Source organism: Lissotriton vulgaris, chromosome 1_2 (genome assembly GCF_964263255.1).
Source record: "Lissotriton vulgaris chromosome 1_2, aLisVul1.2, whole genome shotgun sequence".
Lineage (NCBI taxonomy): Eukaryota > Metazoa > Chordata > Amphibia > Caudata > Salamandridae > Lissotriton > Lissotriton vulgaris.
Window position 1 is genome coordinate 367,338,915 of NC_141686.1, and position 22,356 is coordinate 367,361,270.

The following is a 22,356-nucleotide window of genomic DNA, read 5'->3' on the forward strand; positions in this document are numbered from 1 at the left end:
CGCTTTTATAGACAGGTAATTCCGGAATGATCGACGTTTGCAATGCTGCGTTGAAAACACTTGTTGGGTAACCTGCCCAGATAGGCGCATTTTCTTTATAGAGTGCTGCTGAGATCCATTGGGACCAGGGGCTCCATCAAATCTCTGTTAACAGATAAGCTTACATACTTGGTCTTCAGTTTTATGCAACTCATGTTCCTTATTATCCGTCACTCATATTGTATTATCTGGACCTGGGTTGAACTCCATATCTGGATTGTAATTCAAATGAAGTTGTAAAAACTTAACCCAACCAGATTAAGTTAATATAGAGGATGTTGTTGTCCTACTACCTCTATTCAAGTTGTTAATCAATTTTCCAAATTTTCTTCTATTGTTCTTTTTGCTAGTATATAGGGCTTTTGCCCAAAGGGCCTCATTTACTTGTGATTTCTTTTCCCAAATTAGTTTGCTCACAAGTATATTACATTTTCTTTAATTAACCACCATAATCTTGATTGCCTGGCCACTTCTTTACCATTCTTGATATTCTATTATGCTCACTTTTTAGTAGACGGCCTTCAAAGGAAAGTTTTACGAGTATCTGAGACTTGTTATCTTGTTGCTTTCTTTTTGAGTGTAGTTTGTCATTAAGTTTTTGTAAAAAGGGTCCACTTTTCAATTGCAAGGAGAGTGACATTTTCAAAACAATGTTTAACCATCTCTTCTAATTTATTGTAGTTATGTCACCTTGAAGAATCACATAATTTTCATGTCGTACACAGTTTAGTTTTAGCTCAATTATATGTTGACTATGGTCACTTCCATTTGCTTCTGCAATCCGTAAAGATTACATCTTCTAAAATAGATTGAGGGATACTACTGAATAATCGATCCCTGATTTATTACCAAATGAATGGTAAGGCCATGCAGGGGGTGAATCGTTTGGGAATCGTCCATTTAGAATCCTTAGACCCAATAATTACAGATCTTTTAATAAGTTCTCTCCAATTACCCCTTTTGGTCCCTTAGAGTCTTTAATTGGTGGATGGTTAGGGATCAACCATAGATAATCCCGTTGTTGTATTAATTCATCTCTAATATATGACCACAGCAAATTCATATTGTAGTCACTTGAAATAATAATCTCAGGTTGCATATCTTTATTCAATTGCTGTTGTAATATAGCCCTTAAATTACTAGCCAATGTTTTCCTCAAATTAGGATCAGGTTGAATATATATGTTTATTAATAAAAGCGATTTTGTCCTGTTTTTAACTTTACTATTAGACAGTTACAAATATTTAGAACTACTAACTCACTTTCAATTCTATTGAAATAAAGGTTGCCATACCCCGCAGGCCGTACCATATTTATTTACTTTCTTAGCAGGTTTGTAATATACCATAAGGCCTTCTAATTTAAAAGGATAGGAGGCCCAGGTCTCCTGGAGAAGAACAATTTTAAAATTGCACGATGTTGTAGTCAGATGCTTATTTTGAGACTCTGATTGTATACCTTTTATATTCGATTAGCATATATCTAGCCTTTCTCTTCAATTAGATACCGCTTCCTGGACACCGTTAGGTTGATTTTGTCAATCTTTGTTTGCTCCATGTAGGTCTGCTGTCAGCCACCCAAATTGTAGTTCCTCCACTACTTCTCTTTTATTTTCCGTAGTGAATATAGAACCTTGGCCAATAGTTTTACCAATAGGATTTTTCAGTATTGAATATACCTGCTTGTTGTCTGACCCTTTACATTGACCCACTAATTTTGGGGGGGAAATAAATGGGCTTGGATAGGAGGGTTGAAGTGGCCTTGTGATTTTTATTCCCCATGTAAAAAAAGACAATATATACATGTAGAATTAGGTCTACTAAGCCAGTAGAATTCCAGGTTACCAATGCCAGCTCTTGTTTATCGACTTTATTGGGTAAACATTCAATTGCTTCTATATCTTAACTTCTAATTCCTTCAAACGAGGGAATTACCTTACAAAGTTAAAGGATATTACCCCGGTTCAAGATATCATGCTTGCCCATGGACTGGTATTTTGGTTTAAAAATTAATTATATCCTTCATTTATGTATCTCGTTTTTACTTTCGAGTTCTTGATTTGTACCAAATTTGTTTTTCAGACTAGGAAAATTAGTCAATACCAGGTCTTGGGATTTTCCGGTTTGGTTTTCTAACATTTGGTCCCAAGTCCTTAGTATGTGTAACCTTATGGGTATACAAGGAGGGAAGGAGCCACTAAATGGGTCTTTGCAAAAAAGTTTTATTCGGTTGAAAGAGAGAGTTCTACAGTCCAAACTCTTGCATACAGTCCCAGGTACTGGCTATGACTTCCTGCTTTGGTTTCTTCGGGAGGTCGTCTTGGCCGGTCCTCTCGATATGCCCGGTATATGCAAAAAAACAAAAGAGAAACGCAGCAATTACTTCACTGCCTGGTTTCTAAACAAATATGTGGGAAAAGGGAGTGAGGGTAGCTATCGGATGTGAGAGCGAACCCCCGTCACCAACAGAACTACAGATGGATTAAGCCCAACGTGGGGTGAAAGTGCACAAAGCAATTGTGTGTCCTGGAGCCTCCGCTTCCCGGTTCCCCCTTTTCCAAAGTTAAGAAGAGTACGGTAACCACCCCATACCTGCTTGAGCCACGCGTCTTCCTGAGCGTGGCTGGGCAGTGCATGGGACCGGTGGCCTCCTGGCTTCTCCCGCGTCGAGGTTTCTCTCTCCTGCTCCGATGGTTCGTGGACGTCTGGCTCTGCTCCGGGTCCAATGCTTCTCAGGTCCGGGTCGGCGTCCTCCACACCTTCTTCCTGTCTGCTTCTTCTGCGCGGCTTGCGATCTTCACGGCACCACAGCACCCCGGCGTCTTCCGGGTCCTCCTTTTCTTTGACATACTCGTTTGGGGATAGGCTGTTCTCCACTGACGTCAGAGGGGCGGACTCGCTGTCAAGGGACTCCAGACTTCCCTTAAAGGGCCCGGACCATTCCTGCAGGGAAGACGAGAAGTCTGTCACGGGGAAGGATCCTGATGGGTTCGTGACCCAGTGACAGTATGGTTGGTTGTTGACTCTTAATTAAACTTTCCAACGTCTAATGATTCTTGCTTCCATCAATAACCTGATTCTGCGGTACCTCGAATTTCCATTTTTTTTCCGGTGCTCCCAAATGATCTTGATCAGTCATAGTACCCTTAATATTAGCTCTATTCTTTCCTTTATGCAATAATTCCAGTTTTGCCATCATTTTATTTCCCTCAACTTCTAACTTGACAATTTGGTATTGTTCTTCAAGTTTTTATATTTTAGGTCAGTCTGTTAGATCATTAATGGCGTTACTTAAGTCTAAGATGTTATCTTCAGGCATTTTTTTTTGAAAAAAAGTGAAAAGTGGTTTCTTACTTCTGTAACTTTATCGGGCTGGTTCTGAGTTGCTTTAATATCTTCGATTAAATTCTGTAATCTATTTCCTATTACTACTTTTAGAGGAGATAAAGAAATTATACAGTTTTTAACCTTATTCCTCGCTCTCTGTTGTTTTAAGATCAATTTCCACCTCCATTTTATTCGATTGGTACTTTAATGCCTCTAACATCAGTTGCGAAGTTTTAAAAAGAAGGTTGCCACGGAGTCCCAATTTCCAGAGGGTAGTGTTTCTGGTGTTTAATATTCTCACAAAAGGGGCTTAGTTGTTCTTCCTCTTTTCTAGTTAACTGTGCATGTTGCGACCTGCTGTTATGATCATTATTTTGGTAGGGTGTTCTCCAACACTGCAGATTGTCTGATTTCAAAATATATTCGTGCATATTATCTTGATTTCCATTACCCTGCTTAGGACTCTCCAGTCTCCTTTTTTGTTTCATATCATTCAAAATTATATTAGTATTTATTTGAAGAGATTGTGATAAGTTATTGGTTCCAATTGTTTTATGCGGATCAACTCCTATAATGGGGCTACATTGATATACCTGGTTTGTTTGAGTTAAGGGCATAGGTTCCACTCCAGAGTTTACATTTTTTATTTTTACTGATGCTTCAATTGGAAGATGACAATAACTGTTGAGCAACTCCAGACAATAATTCAGATGAACTTAAGTCCCCGGGCTGCAAATGTGAGGTTAAGGGGACCGGTAACAGTTTCAAATCAGTTATTTGCCCCCATTGATTGGCCGATTCTTCCTTTATTGTAGGTATTTGATCCACTTCATATTGGTCAGGTGCACCTAATCCTCGATTTGATCTTGTTATTCTTGCCTCACTCAGCGGTTTAATTGGGGTTTGCAGCTTACATGAATCTGGTTGTATAGTTAACATGGCTCTCATTAGGTCCTTTATGAAGTCAAACTTATTTGGAGTTTCTTTGGTTTCCCAAATATACGTAACGGATCCATTACCGACAGAACGTGCGGCGGAGAAATCACGGGAACACTGAGACAAGAGTTTCTGCTTATTAGTGACAGAGCTTACAAGTTATCGAACTATCTAATCAGATTTCCCCCGGGGCTCGGACGGACCCACCTCGGAGCCGTCAATCCTACTTGCCGCCTTGACGGCTTGCTTCCGGACTGCTATCCGTGCTTTTAAAAATCTATTGCTTTGAGAATTGTCTCACCTCGGAACTCTAATTAAAGACCTGCTATACCTGTTTTCTGCTGAACAGAAGCCCCTTGAATCAACGTGAATTTGGAGACTCGCTGTCAGTGTAACTCATTATTGGTGCTCTGCTCCCACGAATAGCCGCCTTCTAGTAACCTTGAAGGATCTTTATTACATCGTATATCCTGTTTTCCAGGTGTGAGATTGGCTGCCTTGTGATATTGTCTGTCCCCCACCCCCATCTCCCATCATGTATGTGCCCTGATGAAGGTGTGGCCGTAGACTGGGCCTGGCACCGAAACGCGCGCTTCAACTTCCAGTCCTGATATTATCATCTTTGGTCTCCGGCGCTCTGCTGAGAAGACACTACAGGACATCGTCAGTGTATAACTTGGATATATGTATGGATGATGTATCACTTTATAAACTGAATGTAATGGATGGTTGCATGAGGATATGTTAGAGGAGTTTTTCTGTTGTGTCTGAATGAAAGATTTGAGGGTGATGTGGGGCTGTTTTTATGATTGAACTACTGTCATGTGAAATGATATTTTATGACACAATTGTGAAAAAGAAAAAAGTATATTCTGAAAAAAAAAAGAAAAATTTGTATTTTTCTATCTCTTGTTTCGTTTATGATGTGGTGCGGCCTTGAAATGCAGTGAGCTCAAAATTGCGGAATTGAAATCCATGGACTCCTTATGAGCCACTAATTGAAATATATAGGGCAGCCATTCTTTTGATTGTAAGTGGTTCCCAAATATACGTACCATTGGAGATATTAGCAGCTGATTTTTCCCTGCTAGTTTTACTTCCATTTTATTTAGAGATGTTGAGGGTTGGAGTTGTTACTTATCCTTATTCCATTTTTAATAGTCAAATTACGGGATGCTCCCCCACAGGTTTTCCAATCAACAAAGTGTGGTGTATACAATAGTCAATCTACGTGTGTTCACCATTCTGTAAGACTTACATGAAGACGCTAGGTAGTTTAATATTAGCTACAATAGTGACAGCCACAAGCTGATAATAGATAGGATCCCAGGTGGCTCTGCAGTCTGCAATAAACAAAAAGGATCTCGGGTATGTCACCTAGTTGGTTCCCCTTCACACCGGAGGGGAACCAACCAGGTGACATACCGTGAGGAGAACTCCTGCCAAAATTAGGAACACGAGAACCCTCATGCCCCCAAGACCATGGGGCACAATTTTGCTACCTTATGCATACTACATGACAATGCCTGATCGTATGTATTAACGCATACTTATTAGTTGCAGCGCACTTTCATTTTTAATGTCCTTTGATTACCTGTACGTAGGTCATTTAGGAGTGGCGTACACAGGGCTGGTCCCTGTGTATTCCTGACGAAGAGCTCTGGGGAATACTCGAAACATGTTGACGTATACTAGGGATTCCTAACCCATTTAAGCTAGGTTTTTCCAGTATCTTACCCCTTTTTAGACATACCAACTAGGAGCAAGAATAACATTATTTCCCCCACTAGCCAGGTATTTTTAACTCGCCTCTGTCCACTCCACTACACTTTTGCACCACACATAGGGGTCCATTACGATGTCGGGCAGATTTCCACCGCCAGGCTGGTGGTGGCTGCCGCCAGCCTGGCGGAGGAAGTCCGCCCGACATCATCAGCCCAACTCCCCTCCGCCATATTAGGATGGCGGAGGGGACCGTGGCGGTGTGCCGCCACGGAAAGGCATGCGGAGACAACCTGCGGGGGCCCCTTGCAGGCCCCCTGGGAGTCTGTGGCTTGGGGGGTGCAGTACCCCCCGCATTTCAGAGTGCAACATGGCAGGCACCGCGCGGTGCCTGTCATGTTGCGCGTTGACGAGTAAAAGTGCACTTTTACCTTTGCGGCGGTCGGAGATTCCTGCTCCTCCCGCCGCAATTGTAAACATACAGGATGCGCCCGCCTGTGTGGCGGGCGCATCCTAATGCCATTGTCGGGACCCCCACACTGTTAGTGGACGGTCCACTTCTCCGTTAGGGTGGCGGGGGGCAAAGCCCGCCCGCCATCCTAATGGACCCCATAGTCTTCACTGAAGTGCTCCTACGTAATTCTGCAAGTTGCAGCACACCTAAGTTCGTAGAGGACTGAGATGGCCCCTATGATGAGGCATGTCACCAAGGGGAAACCCTGGTGAGTGAGGGGACTCAAGAAAGAATGTTTTCTTTCCTGCTGATTTTCTGACTCACATTGAGTGAGCATCTCTTCCACCTTTGGCTAGGTTCTTCACCCGGTATCTCAGGTTTTCAGGTCTACCTCCCCCTTATTTTTCTTGTTCAAAGAAGAGAAGAGCCTGCCGTGGGTGTAAAACTGTCAGTAGACTGCAGTGATAGGGGAATGAAGGCTGTTGCATAAAGAAAACAAGAAAGCAAGAGAAGAAAAAGTGCCAGGAAAGTAGCAGTGAAACAGAGGAAACAAGATCTGATAGCTGTAATTATGGGACACAGTTGTGGAAAGAAGAAAACGCTGCTCATATTTGGTTACCCGGAAAGACAGCAGTAGACAGAAAAATAACTGGATTGAAACTGTATTTATTGAGAGAGACTGCTGTACAGACGAATAAAAGTATCTTCCCAGCTCAGCAGTTTAAGAATTTCCCCACAACAGTTGTCATGCATTTGTGATTACAATTCATGCACTGCTTGAAAGATTGCTTGAATTCATTCGAAGAGAGCAGGCTAGGCGGTGAGCCTCTGTTCCTCTTTGTGGTCATAGCACCTTACTACAATTTGCACTGAAAGATTTACAACAGTAAAACGTAAGTCAATCAACTGGACTGACCGCTCGTTTTATTAACACTGGTGTTCCTTATCTTTTTTTCTTTAATTCTAAATTGTACTGTAAAGAAATAGGTGCTTTGGATTACTAATGTGGCTTCTCGGAGTAGTGTTGCAGATTTGGCTATCATTTGCTTTGGTATAAAGCAATTCTAGGACCTCCTTTCTGGCAACCCTCTGAATTTGTCAAGCTGGTGCTAGCCCATCCTCTTCTCACTTTTTGACTTTTGATCTAATTGGAATTCTTCCCCCTTACATCATGACTTATGCACATTGTCACTTTAGTCCAGTGCAGAATCCCAATCCTAGACAAACTTAGCTCTGCAACCCAGATGCCCTAGGGCATAATGTGGTGCTGTCTGCATCAAGCATGGTATCCTCCGTTAAGTGGGAGACGCAGAGAAATGAGCAGGAAGAAGGAATGGGCAGAATGTAGATTCAGAGCACATCAGTTTTTATGTCAATGTTGGGAGAAAATGTGTACCAGATAGGGACTCACACATGTATTTGTGAAAAACACACTCATCCAAGGGTTTTTTGGTGCTGTATTACAAATGCACAGTACCCAACTCAGTGGTACACATACTCTGGTCACTTTATTTTCCTTAGGGGTCTTATTTTTAATAACAGCTTAGATTTACTTCTGCTCCCATTCAGCAATCCTGGTAGTGCTTACTGTCTTTTGAGTATTCGGTTTATGTGATTGGTGTTTACGAAGTGCTGGTAGTAACTCCTGCTGCCTGCCTGACAGGAACTGTAACTATTAGGAGCAATTTGGAGAAATCACATATGTGTGTAGAAGAACGGGAGAGCAGCTTTCAAAAGTGCACACAAAGAAGAATGCAATATCTTAAATTGTTCGACAAAGTTGGTTTATTCAATTTACTTTAAAAATGTAAGAAGGGAAATGTCACTCCTAAAGGTGGAGAACAGCATGTATGAGATGAAGATTATTTTATGGCAGTAATTATGAACCGCGCTTATTTTTTTCCAGCTTGGTATTTCTCTACCTCCCAAATTAAATTAAGTTGAACATCTCACTCCGGAGCTTTTCCATTAGTAACATATTTTAAATACAAGCATGTACATAAAACATCTTGTGCCTTTAATATAAAAACTGTGGTACTCGCACAAATATGTTCCTTATTTTTATTATTGCAGGGTGTGTAAATTTGGTATCTGCTATTGAAGTTTCAAAAACAGTTTGTTACTATTTTTTCTCCTGAGAATGGTGTTAGTGGGGCTGGCGAGTCGCACCTGTTCAAGGCTTGTTCAAATCGAGAGTCAGAAAGAAAAATATCACCCTTTGTCTACATTCATTAGCAAGCCAAGAGCGCTTCTCCTGTCAGCAGGAGATTCCTTTGTTTTGCACGCCCCTTAAGGCCCCCTGCGTGGTGACAATGACATTGCGCGTGGCCGCACAGGCACGCAGCTTAGAGGGAACATAGAGCCCAAGTAGAAGGTGGACACTATGATGCCGCAGTCGTCAGCAAGCGTATAGAGACACAATGGTTTTACATACGACTTTATGCAGCCAAAGAAGGCTGCGCACTACTTCTACATATAATCTGATTCAACAGCACAGCCTCGGAGGGTGGCACACTGCTTTTATGCAACCTTTTATGCAACATTACAGCCTTGGAGAACGGCACACTGGTGTTGCACAAAACCTGACACAATGTTGCAAACTTCCAATCAAGGTCTCTAAGGAAGAATGGATTATAAAAATAAATTGGAGAATTTTGGAAGTTGATGAGAAGAATCTATCACTATTCCCCTCTGTTTGAACAGAGTTCAGAACCTCAGGAACCCTAACAACAATGACCGACATACCTGGGGCGGTTGGTGTACGTACATCAGACCATCATTCTGAACTACTTGCTTCTCTTCAGGAACATTATATAAAGACTGGCTGTTTCAAACTAGGAAGAAAGGACCCAAACTCCCTTGTAGAAAGCTCTCAGTGTATCAAGTACATTATTTATGTTTTAAAAAAAGCAAAAGCAAACTCTCACTTTAGGAGTAAAAGAAAAAAGTCTGATGGGCACGCGTCTGAAACATGGCAGCTTCTCAGCAAACTTTAGGTGCTTTTAGAAGAGCTCCTGTTGCTACTCTGAAGGCAAAGGGATAGCCAGGTTGGTGGAGATCACTAAATATGGTGGACAGTAGTCCAACGGGGTAGTGGAAGTTGTTACGCCTGCTCCTCTGGCAGACCATGGACCACCTGTCAAACTATAAAGGTAAGGGACAGTCTTCAAATGTAACACAAAATAGAAAAATCACTAAAGATAGAAGGGCTAGATTCAGGGTGTGGTGGACAAGGCACTTTATAAAAAATTCAACAAAGCATTATACCAGCCAAACCACTGGTCCTCCCACCAGCCCTGTTTATAGTTGTACAGATTGTCAGCCTTTCATAGGAATTCCCCCTGGGTCTGTCGATGGAAAACTTCTTTCGAAGGAGAAAGGGCTCTCGAAGAAATCCCATCAGACATTATTAAATAAAACAGCGCCATATAAGAACCTTAAAAAAATAAAAAAGTACATTTTGTATTTGAGAAATTCATGTTTAAATCCCTTGTGTGGCACGCTGCTTTCGCGTAATCAACATTCTGTGGTATTTTTATGGATTATTAACAAGAGTAGTGCCAGGAAACAGACATATTTTTTGGCTTCCTAAACAAATTGGGTATGAATTGGGTAGAAACGACTGAATTATGTTCCCAAAACAGGAGTCAATCCAGATCTCAGTATTACAGGTAGCACTTCTCTCTTCATTAACACAGAAGGAGAGGTAGTACCATCTCAAGCAAAATCCACAACCTGCACTCTGAGAGAAGGCATAGTGGCGAGAATAGACCCCAATTATTGCACCTGTGCCAGACTCCCTGCTGAAAGCAGTCATGCTATTGAGATTTGACCCCTCTATTGCCAAATAAACTAGACTCCTTGCTGACATCACACACTATCTTTATAGTTTAGGGAATAAATAACATTTAAGATCTACCATGAATTCAAACAAAAGTGTTGTTTTATTACAAATCTAAAAACATACATTTCATATTAATATGTACAATCTAGTCATCATTGTGTACATTTCATAGCCTCATGATTGTTCTTGATCTATCATAATTTTGTTCATGTTAATGTTAAAGTAAATTGAGTTTGATCCCGGTAGTGTGGTTTTTAAAGGCTTTTGGATGTCCATACATAGGTGGAGTTTGGATGTTTGGTTATGTATCATTAATACAGATTTTTAAAGCATTGGGTTTCAAATTTCTTATGCCAATAATGGCCATGCAAACCACTTGTTCAGTTCAGAACTTGTTGCTGTTAACGTGAAAGTAAAGTGAATTTGGCCCTGGAGTTAACCCCTGTAGTGTGTTATGTATAAGGATGGGTGTGCTGAAGAGCAGTCTTGTTCCTGTTCCTGACTGGCTGAGTGGTAATGTGGTGATGATGGTCTGCAGCAGGAAGAACATCCTAGACTCAACAATTTGTGATAATGAACTTGGTGGAAAGCATTAGTTTCTACTATCTTTGGCTACTGAAGATGTATCCTTTCTTCTGATGTGCATATTATATCGGTGAACTCCTTCTTTCAAGCAAGGTTGGGCTATGAGAACACTGTTTATTTGACAGCTACAGCAACATAAAAGCACCTTACAGATGATTAAGAATGCTACGATCCATCTTATTTGTGCTCGGAGGACGTCCCAACTGCATCACAAAGTTTCACTGTTTGCTCACGAGGCAGCACATACTTTTTATGCCCATTCATTCACCGGCAGTTTATAAAACAAGAGTTTCTTTTTACTTCTAAAAACAAACCTGAATATCATTTATATCAAAAATCTGTATCTTTTGTGTTCTTTTACATTTAAATCCAATTTTTTTTCCAGTGACAAGTTTCAAGAAATGTAAAGTAGGGAGTCGATAGTTCTGGACTGTAAGAGCTGGAATTCTTTATTGCTCAAGATTCTTTGCTTAACTGTCAACCTTTCAGAAACATATTAAGAACTAAACTTTTCGCCAGCTCTCTCTCTGATCAATACTTTCGCCATCATGCACAGATTCTGTCCTTTCACCAGTTAGTAGTTGGTTGGTTGATTCTCTGTAAGTAAGAAAGGTCTAAAATATATTCATATAAAATTAATCTAGCTGTGAATTATTTAGTCAGTGGTGAGCCAGCAATTTTTCCCAGGAGTCCAGCTTGATATTGGACACGTCTGGGGAAGTTCCACTATGGTGGGTGCATTAACAGATGCATGTGATGAGTGAAATGAGCATCGTGTCTCCCAAGTCAGTGCTTCGGAGGTAAATGTTGTGTGCTGCAAGCATTAACTCTCAGAGTTACAGGTCACAATTTCCTACTTTGACTTCTTGTGCCTTTGGATGTTGTTCTCTAGCAGCTGTCATTGAACCAGTTATTGCACAAAGTAACCAAACACCAAAATCAGCTAGAAATGTTCTCCAGTCTGTGCTTGTTAAACTAATCTCTGTAGTTAGCTTAAAATTCTTCCGACAAAACTTCCAAATCCACTACAATGGTATGTTTTCTCTGCTGTTTGTGTTTGTGTAGTGCACTTGAATGGCATTTCCCCCTAAGTGGGTTCTCTGGAGATTTCTTAATGTTGAAGGGGCATTAAAATGACTTCCTCATTCACTGCCGTGGTAGGGGTTTATCACCTGTGTGTGTTCGTTGATGTCTTTGTATTTCTGATAATTGACTAAAGCACTTAAAACACTCACTGCACTTGAACGTTTTTCCCCCAGTGCGTGTCGCTGATTATTCCTTAATTTTGAGGAACAACTAAAACTATTTCCAAATTCATTGCAATCAGATGGTTTTCCCCTGTGTGTGTTCGCTGATGTCTCTGCAGAATTGAAAACAGACTAATGCTCTTCATATATTCATGGCACTGTAATGGCTTTTCCCCTGTCTGTGTTCGCTGATGACTTCTGAGATTTGATTCACTAAAACTACCTCCACATTCATTGCAATGGTATGGTTTTTCCCCAGTGTGTGTTTGAATATGTTTTTGTAGGTCTGATGTCCCACTACAGCTCTTTACACATTCACTGCACTGGAATGGCTTTTCCCCTTTGTGTATTCACTGATGACTCCTGAGATTTGAGGAATCACTAAAACTACTTCCACGTTCATTGCAATGGTATGGTTTTTTCCCAGTGTGCGTTTGTTTATATTTTTGTTTGTCCAATAACCAACTGCAGCTCTTCACACATTCCCTGCAATGCTATGGTTTTTCTCCTGAGTGTGTTTGTTGATGTCTTCGAAGATTTGATAACACACTGAAGCTCTTCACACATTCAGTGCAATGGTACGGTTTTTCCCCAGTGTGTGTTCGCTGATGTATTTGGAGTTGTGATAACCGACTGAAGCTCTTCACACATTCACAGCAATGTAATGGCTTTTCCCCTGTGTGTGTTCGCTGATGAACTTGAAGAATTGATAACTGACTGAATCTCTTCAGACATTCATTGCAATGGTATGGTTTTTCTCCTGTGTGTGTTCGCTGATGATTTCTGAGAGTTGAGGAATCACTAAAACTACTTCCACATTCATTGCAATGGTATGGTTTTTCCCCAGTGTGTGTTCGCTGATGACTTTGGAGTTGTGATAACCGACTGAAGGTTTTTACACATTCACTGCAATGGTATGGTTTTTCCCCAGTATGTGTTCGCTGATGTCTTTGGAAATTTGATAACTGACTGAAGCTCTTCACACATTCAGTGCAATGGTATGGTTTTTCCCCAGTGTGTGTTCGCTGATGAACTTGGAGTTGTGATAAATGACTGTAGCCCTTTACACATTCAGTGCAATGGTACGGTTTTTCCCCAGTATGTGTTCGCTGATGTCTTCGGAAATTTGATAAATGACTGAAGCTCTTCACACATTCAGTGCAATGGTATGGTTTTTCCCCAGTGTGTGTTCGCTGATGAACTTGGAGTTGTGATAACTGACTGAAGCCCTTCACACATTCAGTGCAATGGTACGATTTTTCTCCGGTGTGTGTTTGCTGATGTCTTTGAAGAATTGATAACTGACTGAATGCCTTCACACATTCATTGCAATGGTATGTTTTTTCTGCTGTGTGTGTTCGCTGATGGCTTTTAAGATTTGATAATTGGCTGAAGCTCTTCAGACATTCATTGCAATGGTATGGTTTTTCCCCCATGTGTGTCCGCTGATGATCTTTTAGTAGTGCTAACTGACTAAAGTTCTTCACACATTCATTGCAATTGCCCGTTGCTTCTCCTGTGTGTGTTTGCTGATGGCTCTTTAGTAGTGATGACAAACTAAAGCTTTTGCTGCTTGTGTATTCTTCTTCTTTCTTGGGTAGTGTCTCTGGGTCGGGTTTATATGTGTCTGCATCCCAATACTGCATTTCCTGAGGAGCTAACAAGGTTGATAAAGCACATGTGTTATTCTCACATTCCCTGTATGTGTGTGGTATTTTGGATTGTTGATTTAAGATTTCAGAATGGAATACAAGACTCATCAACTATATATATTATAATTGTGGCAAGTAAAGCTTCTCTGTAGGTGGTTATGTCTTTAGATTGCAGAAGGGTTTTGCATGTTTATGAGTGAAGATCAGTCTTCATTCTGGTCGAAGCAAATTGGGACAGTCTGTTGTAGATCAAAGACCCTCTCTTCCTTTACCCTTCAGTTGTCTGGCTCAACTCCATTGTGCTTTTCTCTTGCTCCTGTGGATTGGCCAGAAAGAGTTTACAATACACCTAGCGTGCTGAATGGTGGTCTGCCATCATTACAGGAAGCAGAGCAATTCTGTATCTACCTCATCCCGAGCGCATGATCAAAGCTGGTGGTGGATGCCTGTTTATACTGGAAGTTGTTTGTCGGTGTTGTTGCCTTAATTCTCTAGAGGTCATTTCTTAGTCCTGTTGCGTGGAGGTGCATAGCTCACAGACTCTTATATCCACTGAATTGCTCTGGAGTGCCTCTTCCAGGATGTATCAGTTTATGTTCAAGTTCATCAGTCTCTATGCAGATCTTTTCCTAAATATTGGACCTCTTTTTTTCCAACCACTTGTTTTCATATTTGCATTATTACTGTCATTATTCACGATCATTTGTGCATTCAAGGCTGGTTTCCTATTGGATGTAATGAGATTTAAAATCACTAAATGGAAATGTAAGAGAATGTGAATACACAATATTTAACTAGTTGCAAAAGACATCTGGTCATTACCATTTATGAAAGTTACCAAGAGATATTTCACTATAGACAGATATCTAACTAAATGTTTTACTTAATTCAGAAAAGTGGTGATTTTACGGTGTTCACACAGTAACTTAGCACAGAAAGAGCACACATGGAGTGCGCACTTGCTAGAGGTACAGCTTTACAAAGACGCACATGGCTAAGATTTCATTTAAAAAAAAAAAAACACAAGATGATGGACGGAATGTTGCACAATGGCAAAACATTCACCCCCAGTCACAGATCTGGGTTTAATCCATCGTTATTTTGCTCACCAAGCCACCCCAGTTCAGACATGGCCATATGCAAATCAGTCTTGACCCTGTGCCTCATGGGAACAGTCCAGCCCGAACTGCCAATCCATGTCTTCCCTGGACCGGAATCAAGCATCCTAGGACCGATTTCTGGCTATCAGCCATCTTCGGCCAGGATAGCTTGACTCCAGTGGCTTAGTGATCACTGGACCCACGTCTGGGCATACCCTTCCCACATAGGGTGAACAGCAAAACAAACAAGATGATGGACGGAATGTTGCGCAATGGCAAAACATTCACCCCAGTCACAGATCAGGGAACAGTCCAGCCCGAACTGTCAAGCCATGTCTTCCCTGGACCGGAATCAAGCATCCTAGGACCGAATGTTTTGCCATTGTGCAACATTCCGTCCATCATTTTGTATGTTTTGCTGTTCACCCTATGTGGGAAGGGTATGCCCAGACGTGGGTCCCTTGCTCACTAAGCCACTGGATTCAAGCTATGCTGGCTGAAGACGGCTGAAGCCAGAAACCGGTCCGAGGATGCTTGATTCCCGTCCAGGAAAGACATGGCTTGGCAGTTCGGGCTGGACTGTTCTCATAAGGCACAGGGTCAAGACTGATTTGCATATGGCCATGTCTGAACTGGGGTGGCTTGGTGAGTAAAATAATGATGGATTAAACCCAGATCTGTGACTGGGGTGAATGTTTTGCCATTGTGCAACATTCCGTCCATCATTTTGTGTGTTAAGATTTCATTTAAACAAGAAGGGGTTGTGTAATAAGAGATGGATCAGAATGTGTTGCTGTCACTTCAGGTTCAGGAATCGTATAACAGCAGCAACCCTTTCAAGACTACATGACAAAGAAACTCTTCATGAAGTATATAATAAAAGTAACACTTCAGGAAGTATATAAGAAGTATATAATAAAGGTAACGCTCTAGAAAGTATATAATAAATGTAACGCTCCAGGAAGTATATAATAAATGTAACGCTCCAGGAAGTATATAATAAAGGTAACGCTCTAGGAAGTATATACTAAAGGTAACGCTCCAGGAAGTATATAATAAAGGCAACGCTCCAGGAAGTATATAATAAAGCTAAAACTCCAGGAAGTGTATAATATTGGTAACGCTCCAGGAAGTATATAATAAAAATAACGCTTCAGGAAGTATATGACAAATGTAGCTCCATTCACACTCTTCTTGACAGTACTTTCCAGTTTACACTGGAGCAGCTTAAGTTCCAACTCCTGTCTTTACTTTTCTGTTTATGAAGTTATCTTTGCCACATTCCTAGGGATGGTTCAAGCATTTGTTGGAAGATTTCAGCATTTATTATAGAGATTCCATCACAACCAGTAATATACCTGCGATATCTCTGCTGCCAAGAAGTGTCTGCTTTTTGTTTTTTTCTACCTTACCATGGTATCTGACTTATCTGGCGAAACATCAGCCCTCATGCTCCTGGACCTGTCGGCCGCTTCCGACACGGTCTGCCATTGCACTCTAAAGACACGCCTCCAAGAAGCCGGAATCCAAGAGAAGGCCCTTGACTAGACCACGTCCTTCCTCCCGGCAGAACCCAGATCGTCCGCCTCCCACCCTTCCGATCCGAAGACACCGACATCATCTGCTGCGTCCCCCAGGGCTGATCACTCAGCCCAAAGCTTTTCAACATCTACATGGCCCCCCTCGCACAAGTGGCCCGCCAGCACGACCTCAACATCATCTCCTATGCCGACGACACCCAGCTCATCCTCTCCCTCACCAAGGACCCACACACCGCCAAAACCAACTTCCCAAGGGAATGAAGGCCGTCTCCGGCTGGATGAGGAGCAACCGCCTGAAGTTGAACTCGGACAAGATGGAGGTACTCATCCTAGGTCCCACCCCCTCAGCCAGTTAGACTCCTGGTGTCCAACCACACTGGGAACAGCACCAACACCCACCAACCATGCACGCAACCTAGGATTCATCCTCGTTTCCTCTCTCTCCATGGCTACGCAGATCAATGCCGTCTCCTCCTCCTGCTACAACACCCTCCACATGCTCCGCAGGATCTAGAGGTGGATCCCGACCGAAACAAGAAGAACAGTGACACAGACCCTCAGCAGCAGCAGACTGGACTACGGCAACGCACTCTACGCAGGAATCACAGCCAAACACCTACAACGACTACAACGCATGCAAAACGCCTCCGCCCGACTAATCGTCAACGTCCCCCGCCGCAGCCACATCACCCCCCACCTGAGAGACCTACACTGGCTCCCTGTCAACAAGAGGATCACCTTCAAGCTCCTCACCCACGTACACAGGGCACTCCACAATGCTAGACCAGCCTACCTCAACAGCAGACTCGGCTCCTACACCCCCACCTGCCAGCTCTGCTCCGCCAGCCTCGCCCTCGTCGCTGTCCCCCGCATCCAACGAATGACCTTCGGCGGCAGATCCTTCTCCTACCTCGCCGCCAAGACCTGGAACACACTCCCTACCCACCTATGGCAGACCCAAGACCTACTCGCCTTCAGAAGACTCCTCAAGGCCTGGCTCTTCTAGCAGTTGCAGCACCCCCTCCCCTCAGCGCCTTGAGACCCTCACGAGTAAGTAGCAAGCTCTACAAGTACTCTGATTGATTGATTGATTGAATGTCTTCCGTTTGGTGCTAGGTGGGGGATGGAGCACTGGCAGAGTGGGACAAGATAACCATTGCTTTCAGGTGAGTGCAGCATTTACACAGTTGGGAATTTCTTAAAATCAGCTTCACCTTACTCCCTTTTCATCACCTTCCATACTCCCTTATGTCTGTGTGCTCGCTCTGCAGGGTTCCTTCACAGCTAAAGCAGCGTAGTGACTTGATGAACACAGCAGACATCAAGTAATGATCTGATAGACAAATGCCATGGTTGGCAGTAGAAGGATCAAAAGATTCTTTAGAGAAGCTTGCCCGGGACATAAAAACGGAGGAAGTGCACAGGTAGATACTCATGAGGTACAAAAAGAGGAGGCGAACATGTAGGTGCATGCTCTTTTTTGGGTCTGTTTCAGGCTTTCACTGGGCTGGGAATTGGTGTGCACTGCATCTTAATACTGCGGCTGATAAAGGCACTTGCAGCAAGGGTGTTACCACTTTGACCCTTTACAAGAGGGGAGCAGAACCTTAGAAAGCACAACACCTGAAGGCTGCCTTCCCTGAGGGGAAGGTGAGGGTCCAGGTGTCAGACAATATCATCAAGGGACATAAAAGGATCCTAAGAAACACAGCAGCAGAGAGTTGAAATAGTCAGCCCAGATTTATTTTATTTATTTATTTACTGACACTTATAAAGCGCGAACAATTACCCTTGGGTGTCTCGGCGCTAAAATGGAGAAGAGCTGGGTCCTCCACCGTTTCGGGAACAGTAAGTGATATTGAATCTTTCCAAGGTTAGGAGACATAGAATTCCATCGGGTCGGAGGTAAAGACATGGAAGGAGAAACCTCCCATCTGGCTCTGCTGTGATGAGGGATGTGGGACAGGTTTAGATTGGTGGAGTGTAATGTTCCAGAGGGATCATGTAAAATTGCATCCAGGTAGCTAGGCTGGGTACTCCTTGGTTAAGTTTTAAACAGTTGTCGTGCATCCATTTGGCAAACACATTTTTTAGATTGATAAAAGCCAGTCAGGGAAATAATTAGCTGAGTGTCATCAGCATACAACACTAGTGAGATATTCCAAAATATTTCACTACCTCCGCCAGAGGTCTGATGGGAATATTAAAAACGGTAGGACTGAACTCCAAACCCCGAGGGATGCCAGGAGCCAATCCTTTTTGTGATGAGGGGGGGTATAACTTTAAAAGACCACTCCCTTAAAAAGAAGGAAAACCAGGCTAGACCTTTGCCCTGTACCCCCAGGTCAGTGAGACGAGTTAATATTATTGCATGTGAGACAGTGTCGAAGGCCACGCTTAAATCTAGGAGTATCAGAGCCTGGGATTTGCCAGCATCTGAAGTACTGCAAAGGGATTCAGTAACTGTTAAAAGAGCAGTTTCGGTGCTGTATGATCTAAATCCATTTTGGGAACAATCTAATATTTTATATTGTTCTATTATTTTGGTTAGGAGATTGTTTACATGTTTTTCCTCATCCTTGTACAGAAATGACAGAAGAGAAATGGGTTAATAGTTTTCTGGCTGAGTGGGATTTAGCAATAGACCCTACATCACCCTTCTCACCAGTACCGTCAGCGATTTGGTCGCAGGAGTCCCTAAGTGATATACAGCCTGATTCATCAATCTCCCGTTTTGCGAGGCCCTAATAGCGAATTATAGCGATTTGCTATTAAGGACTCGCAAAACGGGATTCATGTAGGATTAGCAAAATTTATTGCGATTCCTACTGATTCCTTATTTGCGATTAGCAAATTGCTAATCGCAAATAAGGAAAAACTCCCCATTCATTCCTATGGGCCAAAAGGCCCATAGGAATGAATGGGGAGTATTCCTTATTTGCGATTAGCAATTTGCTAATCGCAAATAAGATTGCGATTTGAAGGGTGCCAGGGGTGCCCTGTTCCCATGATGCACTGGGCCAGGGACAGACTGATTTGCATATAGCCAGGTTCTGAGCTGGGTTGGTGCAGTGAGATAAATAACGGTGATGGATCAAGCCCTGATCTTTGGACTGGGTAAGAGTGGTCTGCTTAATTCAGACACTCTGTTCATCACCACCCCCTTTTCTGAATCGTTTTTGGCCACTATAGGTGTGGCATGGTATACTCAGACATGAGTCCCTTTCTCACTGCACCATCAGGATTCAAGCAAGCCGGGCCGAAGACGGCTGAAATGCCAGAAACCGGTCCCCGGTAGCTTGTCTCCTTTCTGGTGAAGAATTGGCTTGGTAGTTTAGTCTGCCCTGTTCCCATGATGCACTGGGCCAGGGACAGACTGATTTGCATATAGCCAGGTTCTGAGCTGGGTTGGTGCAGTGAGATAAATAATGGTGATGGATCAAGCCCTGATCTTTGGACTGGGTAAGAGTGGTCTGCTTAAGTCAGACACTCTGTTCATCACCACCCCCTTTTCTGAATCGTTTTTGGCCACTATAGGTGTGGCAGGGTATACTCAGACATGAGTCCCTTTCTCACTGCACCATCAGGATTCAAGCAAGCCGGGCCGAAGACGGCTGAAATGCCAGAAACCGGTCCCCGGTAGCTTGTCTCCTTTCTGGTGATGAATTGGCTTGGTAGTTTAGTCTGCCCTGTTCCCATGATGCACTGGGCCAGGGACAGACTGATTTGCATATAGCCAGGTTCTGAGCTGGGTTGGTGCAGTGAGATAAATAACGGTGATGGATCAAGCCCTGATCTTTGGACTGGGTAAGAGTGGTCTGCTTAATTCAGACACTCTGTTCATCACCACCCCCTTTTCTGAATCATTTTTGGCCACTGTAGGTGTGGCAGGGTATACTCAGACATGAGTCCCTTTCTCACTGCACCATCAGGATTCAAGCAAGCCGGGCCGAAGACGGCTGAAATGCCAGAAACCGGTCCCCGGTAGCTTGTCTCCTTTCTGGTGAAGAATTGGCTTGGTAGTTTAGTCTGCCCTGTTCCCATGATGCACTGGGCCAGGAACAGACTGATTTGCATATAGAACAAAGAAGCAAGTCGGATGGTGGAACCTTTCTTAACGGAGCACCTGACCACAATAGCCAAATTAATATTTTCCCTCTAAATACCACAAAGGGAGTAGTGTGCACACTGACAACCACCCACCATCACAATGGCAGTTCTATATAGAACTTGAGATACAAATTGTAATTTTAAGCAAAGGTGCACCACAACAAAGACATGTGTAAACTAAGGTCTTCTAGTTTGCACACAAGATATAATCAAAAATTGCATATGAAACAAAAAAAATGTTCTCAAAAAAAGATATTTCTTTATTCACTCCAAATGTTAAAGGACACAGCCGACGCGTTTCGTCCCTGCGGGGACTTCTTCAGGGCTGTATTACAACAAGACAAAATACATATAAACACATCATTAAAATTGTAAAGTGTTTGTAAACTCAGCCGAGCTACAAATTATTACATGATTAAAAACAAGCGCATGTCAGTGTGAATATGTCTTGGACATATTTTCTGCAAGGTACTAGGAGCATATAGAACATCAGGTTAGAGAAATTGTTAAAAATAGCAAAGAGAAAACCCCTAACATAATTATATACATTTAACATGTCCTTATTGTTGCCATCATGTAATTCATCATGTGGATACTGTAGGATTCTAGGCAAGTAGACCAATATATCCTATGCATTATAAACTTGGAAAGATAATATCACAATCCCAAACAATGAATGAACACAGATCATAACTACCAAATATTTGCTTAACAATTCGGTATGAATATCAATTAAATACAGGCAACATGCCTACTGGAGTTACAAAACATCTCCTAAAGAAAGCAAGAACCCTAAGAAAATTATAACAAAGAAACTGTAGCAGATATAGTGATTAGTGAAATCTAACTCAAGGAATTAAGGATAGATAACAAAGGTGAGTAAATGTGTCCTGAGATATTGATACCGCTGAGTGGAGACCTACCAAAGTTAGTCGTTGAGGCTCCTTGGACGCGAAGATATATTATTAAAGAAGCAAGGTAGCAAAAGGATGACCAGGTCGTATAGAGTCTCAGGATCACTAATTCGAAACCATCAAGTATGTCGTTCGGTTTAATATATCTAACAGAAGTGAAAACAAAAGAAGGAATAATGAAAGCAGGGCCAATTATAACTAAGTGGGTGCGTGCAGTGGTAATGGTCAAGCATACTTACAGGACGTTATTCTGTTACGGTTAGTAAGGGGACCCAAATTCCGTGGGACTAGCATCCATTAGTTGATTGTAAGCTATTTAAAAAAATATATAAGGCAGTATTATGAATACAGTAACTATTAACCGTGTTGTACATGGCATCTACGTTGAAGGGGAGGCGGTTGATGTTATCAGTCCAACATTTTATTCAATCACAAAATAATTGAATGGGTCTGGTGGCAGAAAAATTCTACATGCAATATCTGTAATCCTAAAACGAATGTGTTGCACCACTAGGGGGAGCCCCAATATCATCTGTAGGCCATAATCATATGGTAAGAGGAATGTAAACATTGCACTTACATGCGGATGCGCGTTTTATGATGAAGCATCCAAAGAAGCCAGTTCGTGCAAGGATTGCGGCGAGTCAAGGATAGTGCTGGAATGTAAAAGACGAGGAGAAATGAGAGTCACGTTATCCCTGTGTATTGCCGAACGTGGCCGTGTCGAATCGAAAGGAGAGAACAATTTTTAACCACATATTACCTTAGCCCTTTATTCAGTGGCTCCAATCCGCAATTTCTTTTTTATTTTATGTTATAAAATGGTACGTAGTGGTTCGAATACAGCGGCCGACTCTAGATGAAAAGAGAAATTTATATTGATATC

The 22,356-nt window shown here is 42.3% G+C and overlaps 1 protein-coding gene across 1 annotated transcript in view; it reads right to left on the reverse strand.

The window, feature by feature from the left end:
- Positions 1-10,402: 10,402 nt before the first annotated feature.
- The window catches only part of LOC147736906 (uncharacterized), a 46,254-nt gene continuing 34,300 nt past the window's right edge, over positions 10,403-22,356 (reverse strand). The window contains exon 2 of the mRNA XM_086953569.1: positions 10,403-14,530. Within this exon, the coding sequence (XP_086809695.1) occupies positions 12,648-13,913 (1,266 nt within the window). The 5' untranslated portion in view covers positions 13,914-14,530 and the 3' untranslated portion in view covers positions 10,403-12,647. The remainder of the gene's footprint in view (positions 14,531-22,356) is intronic.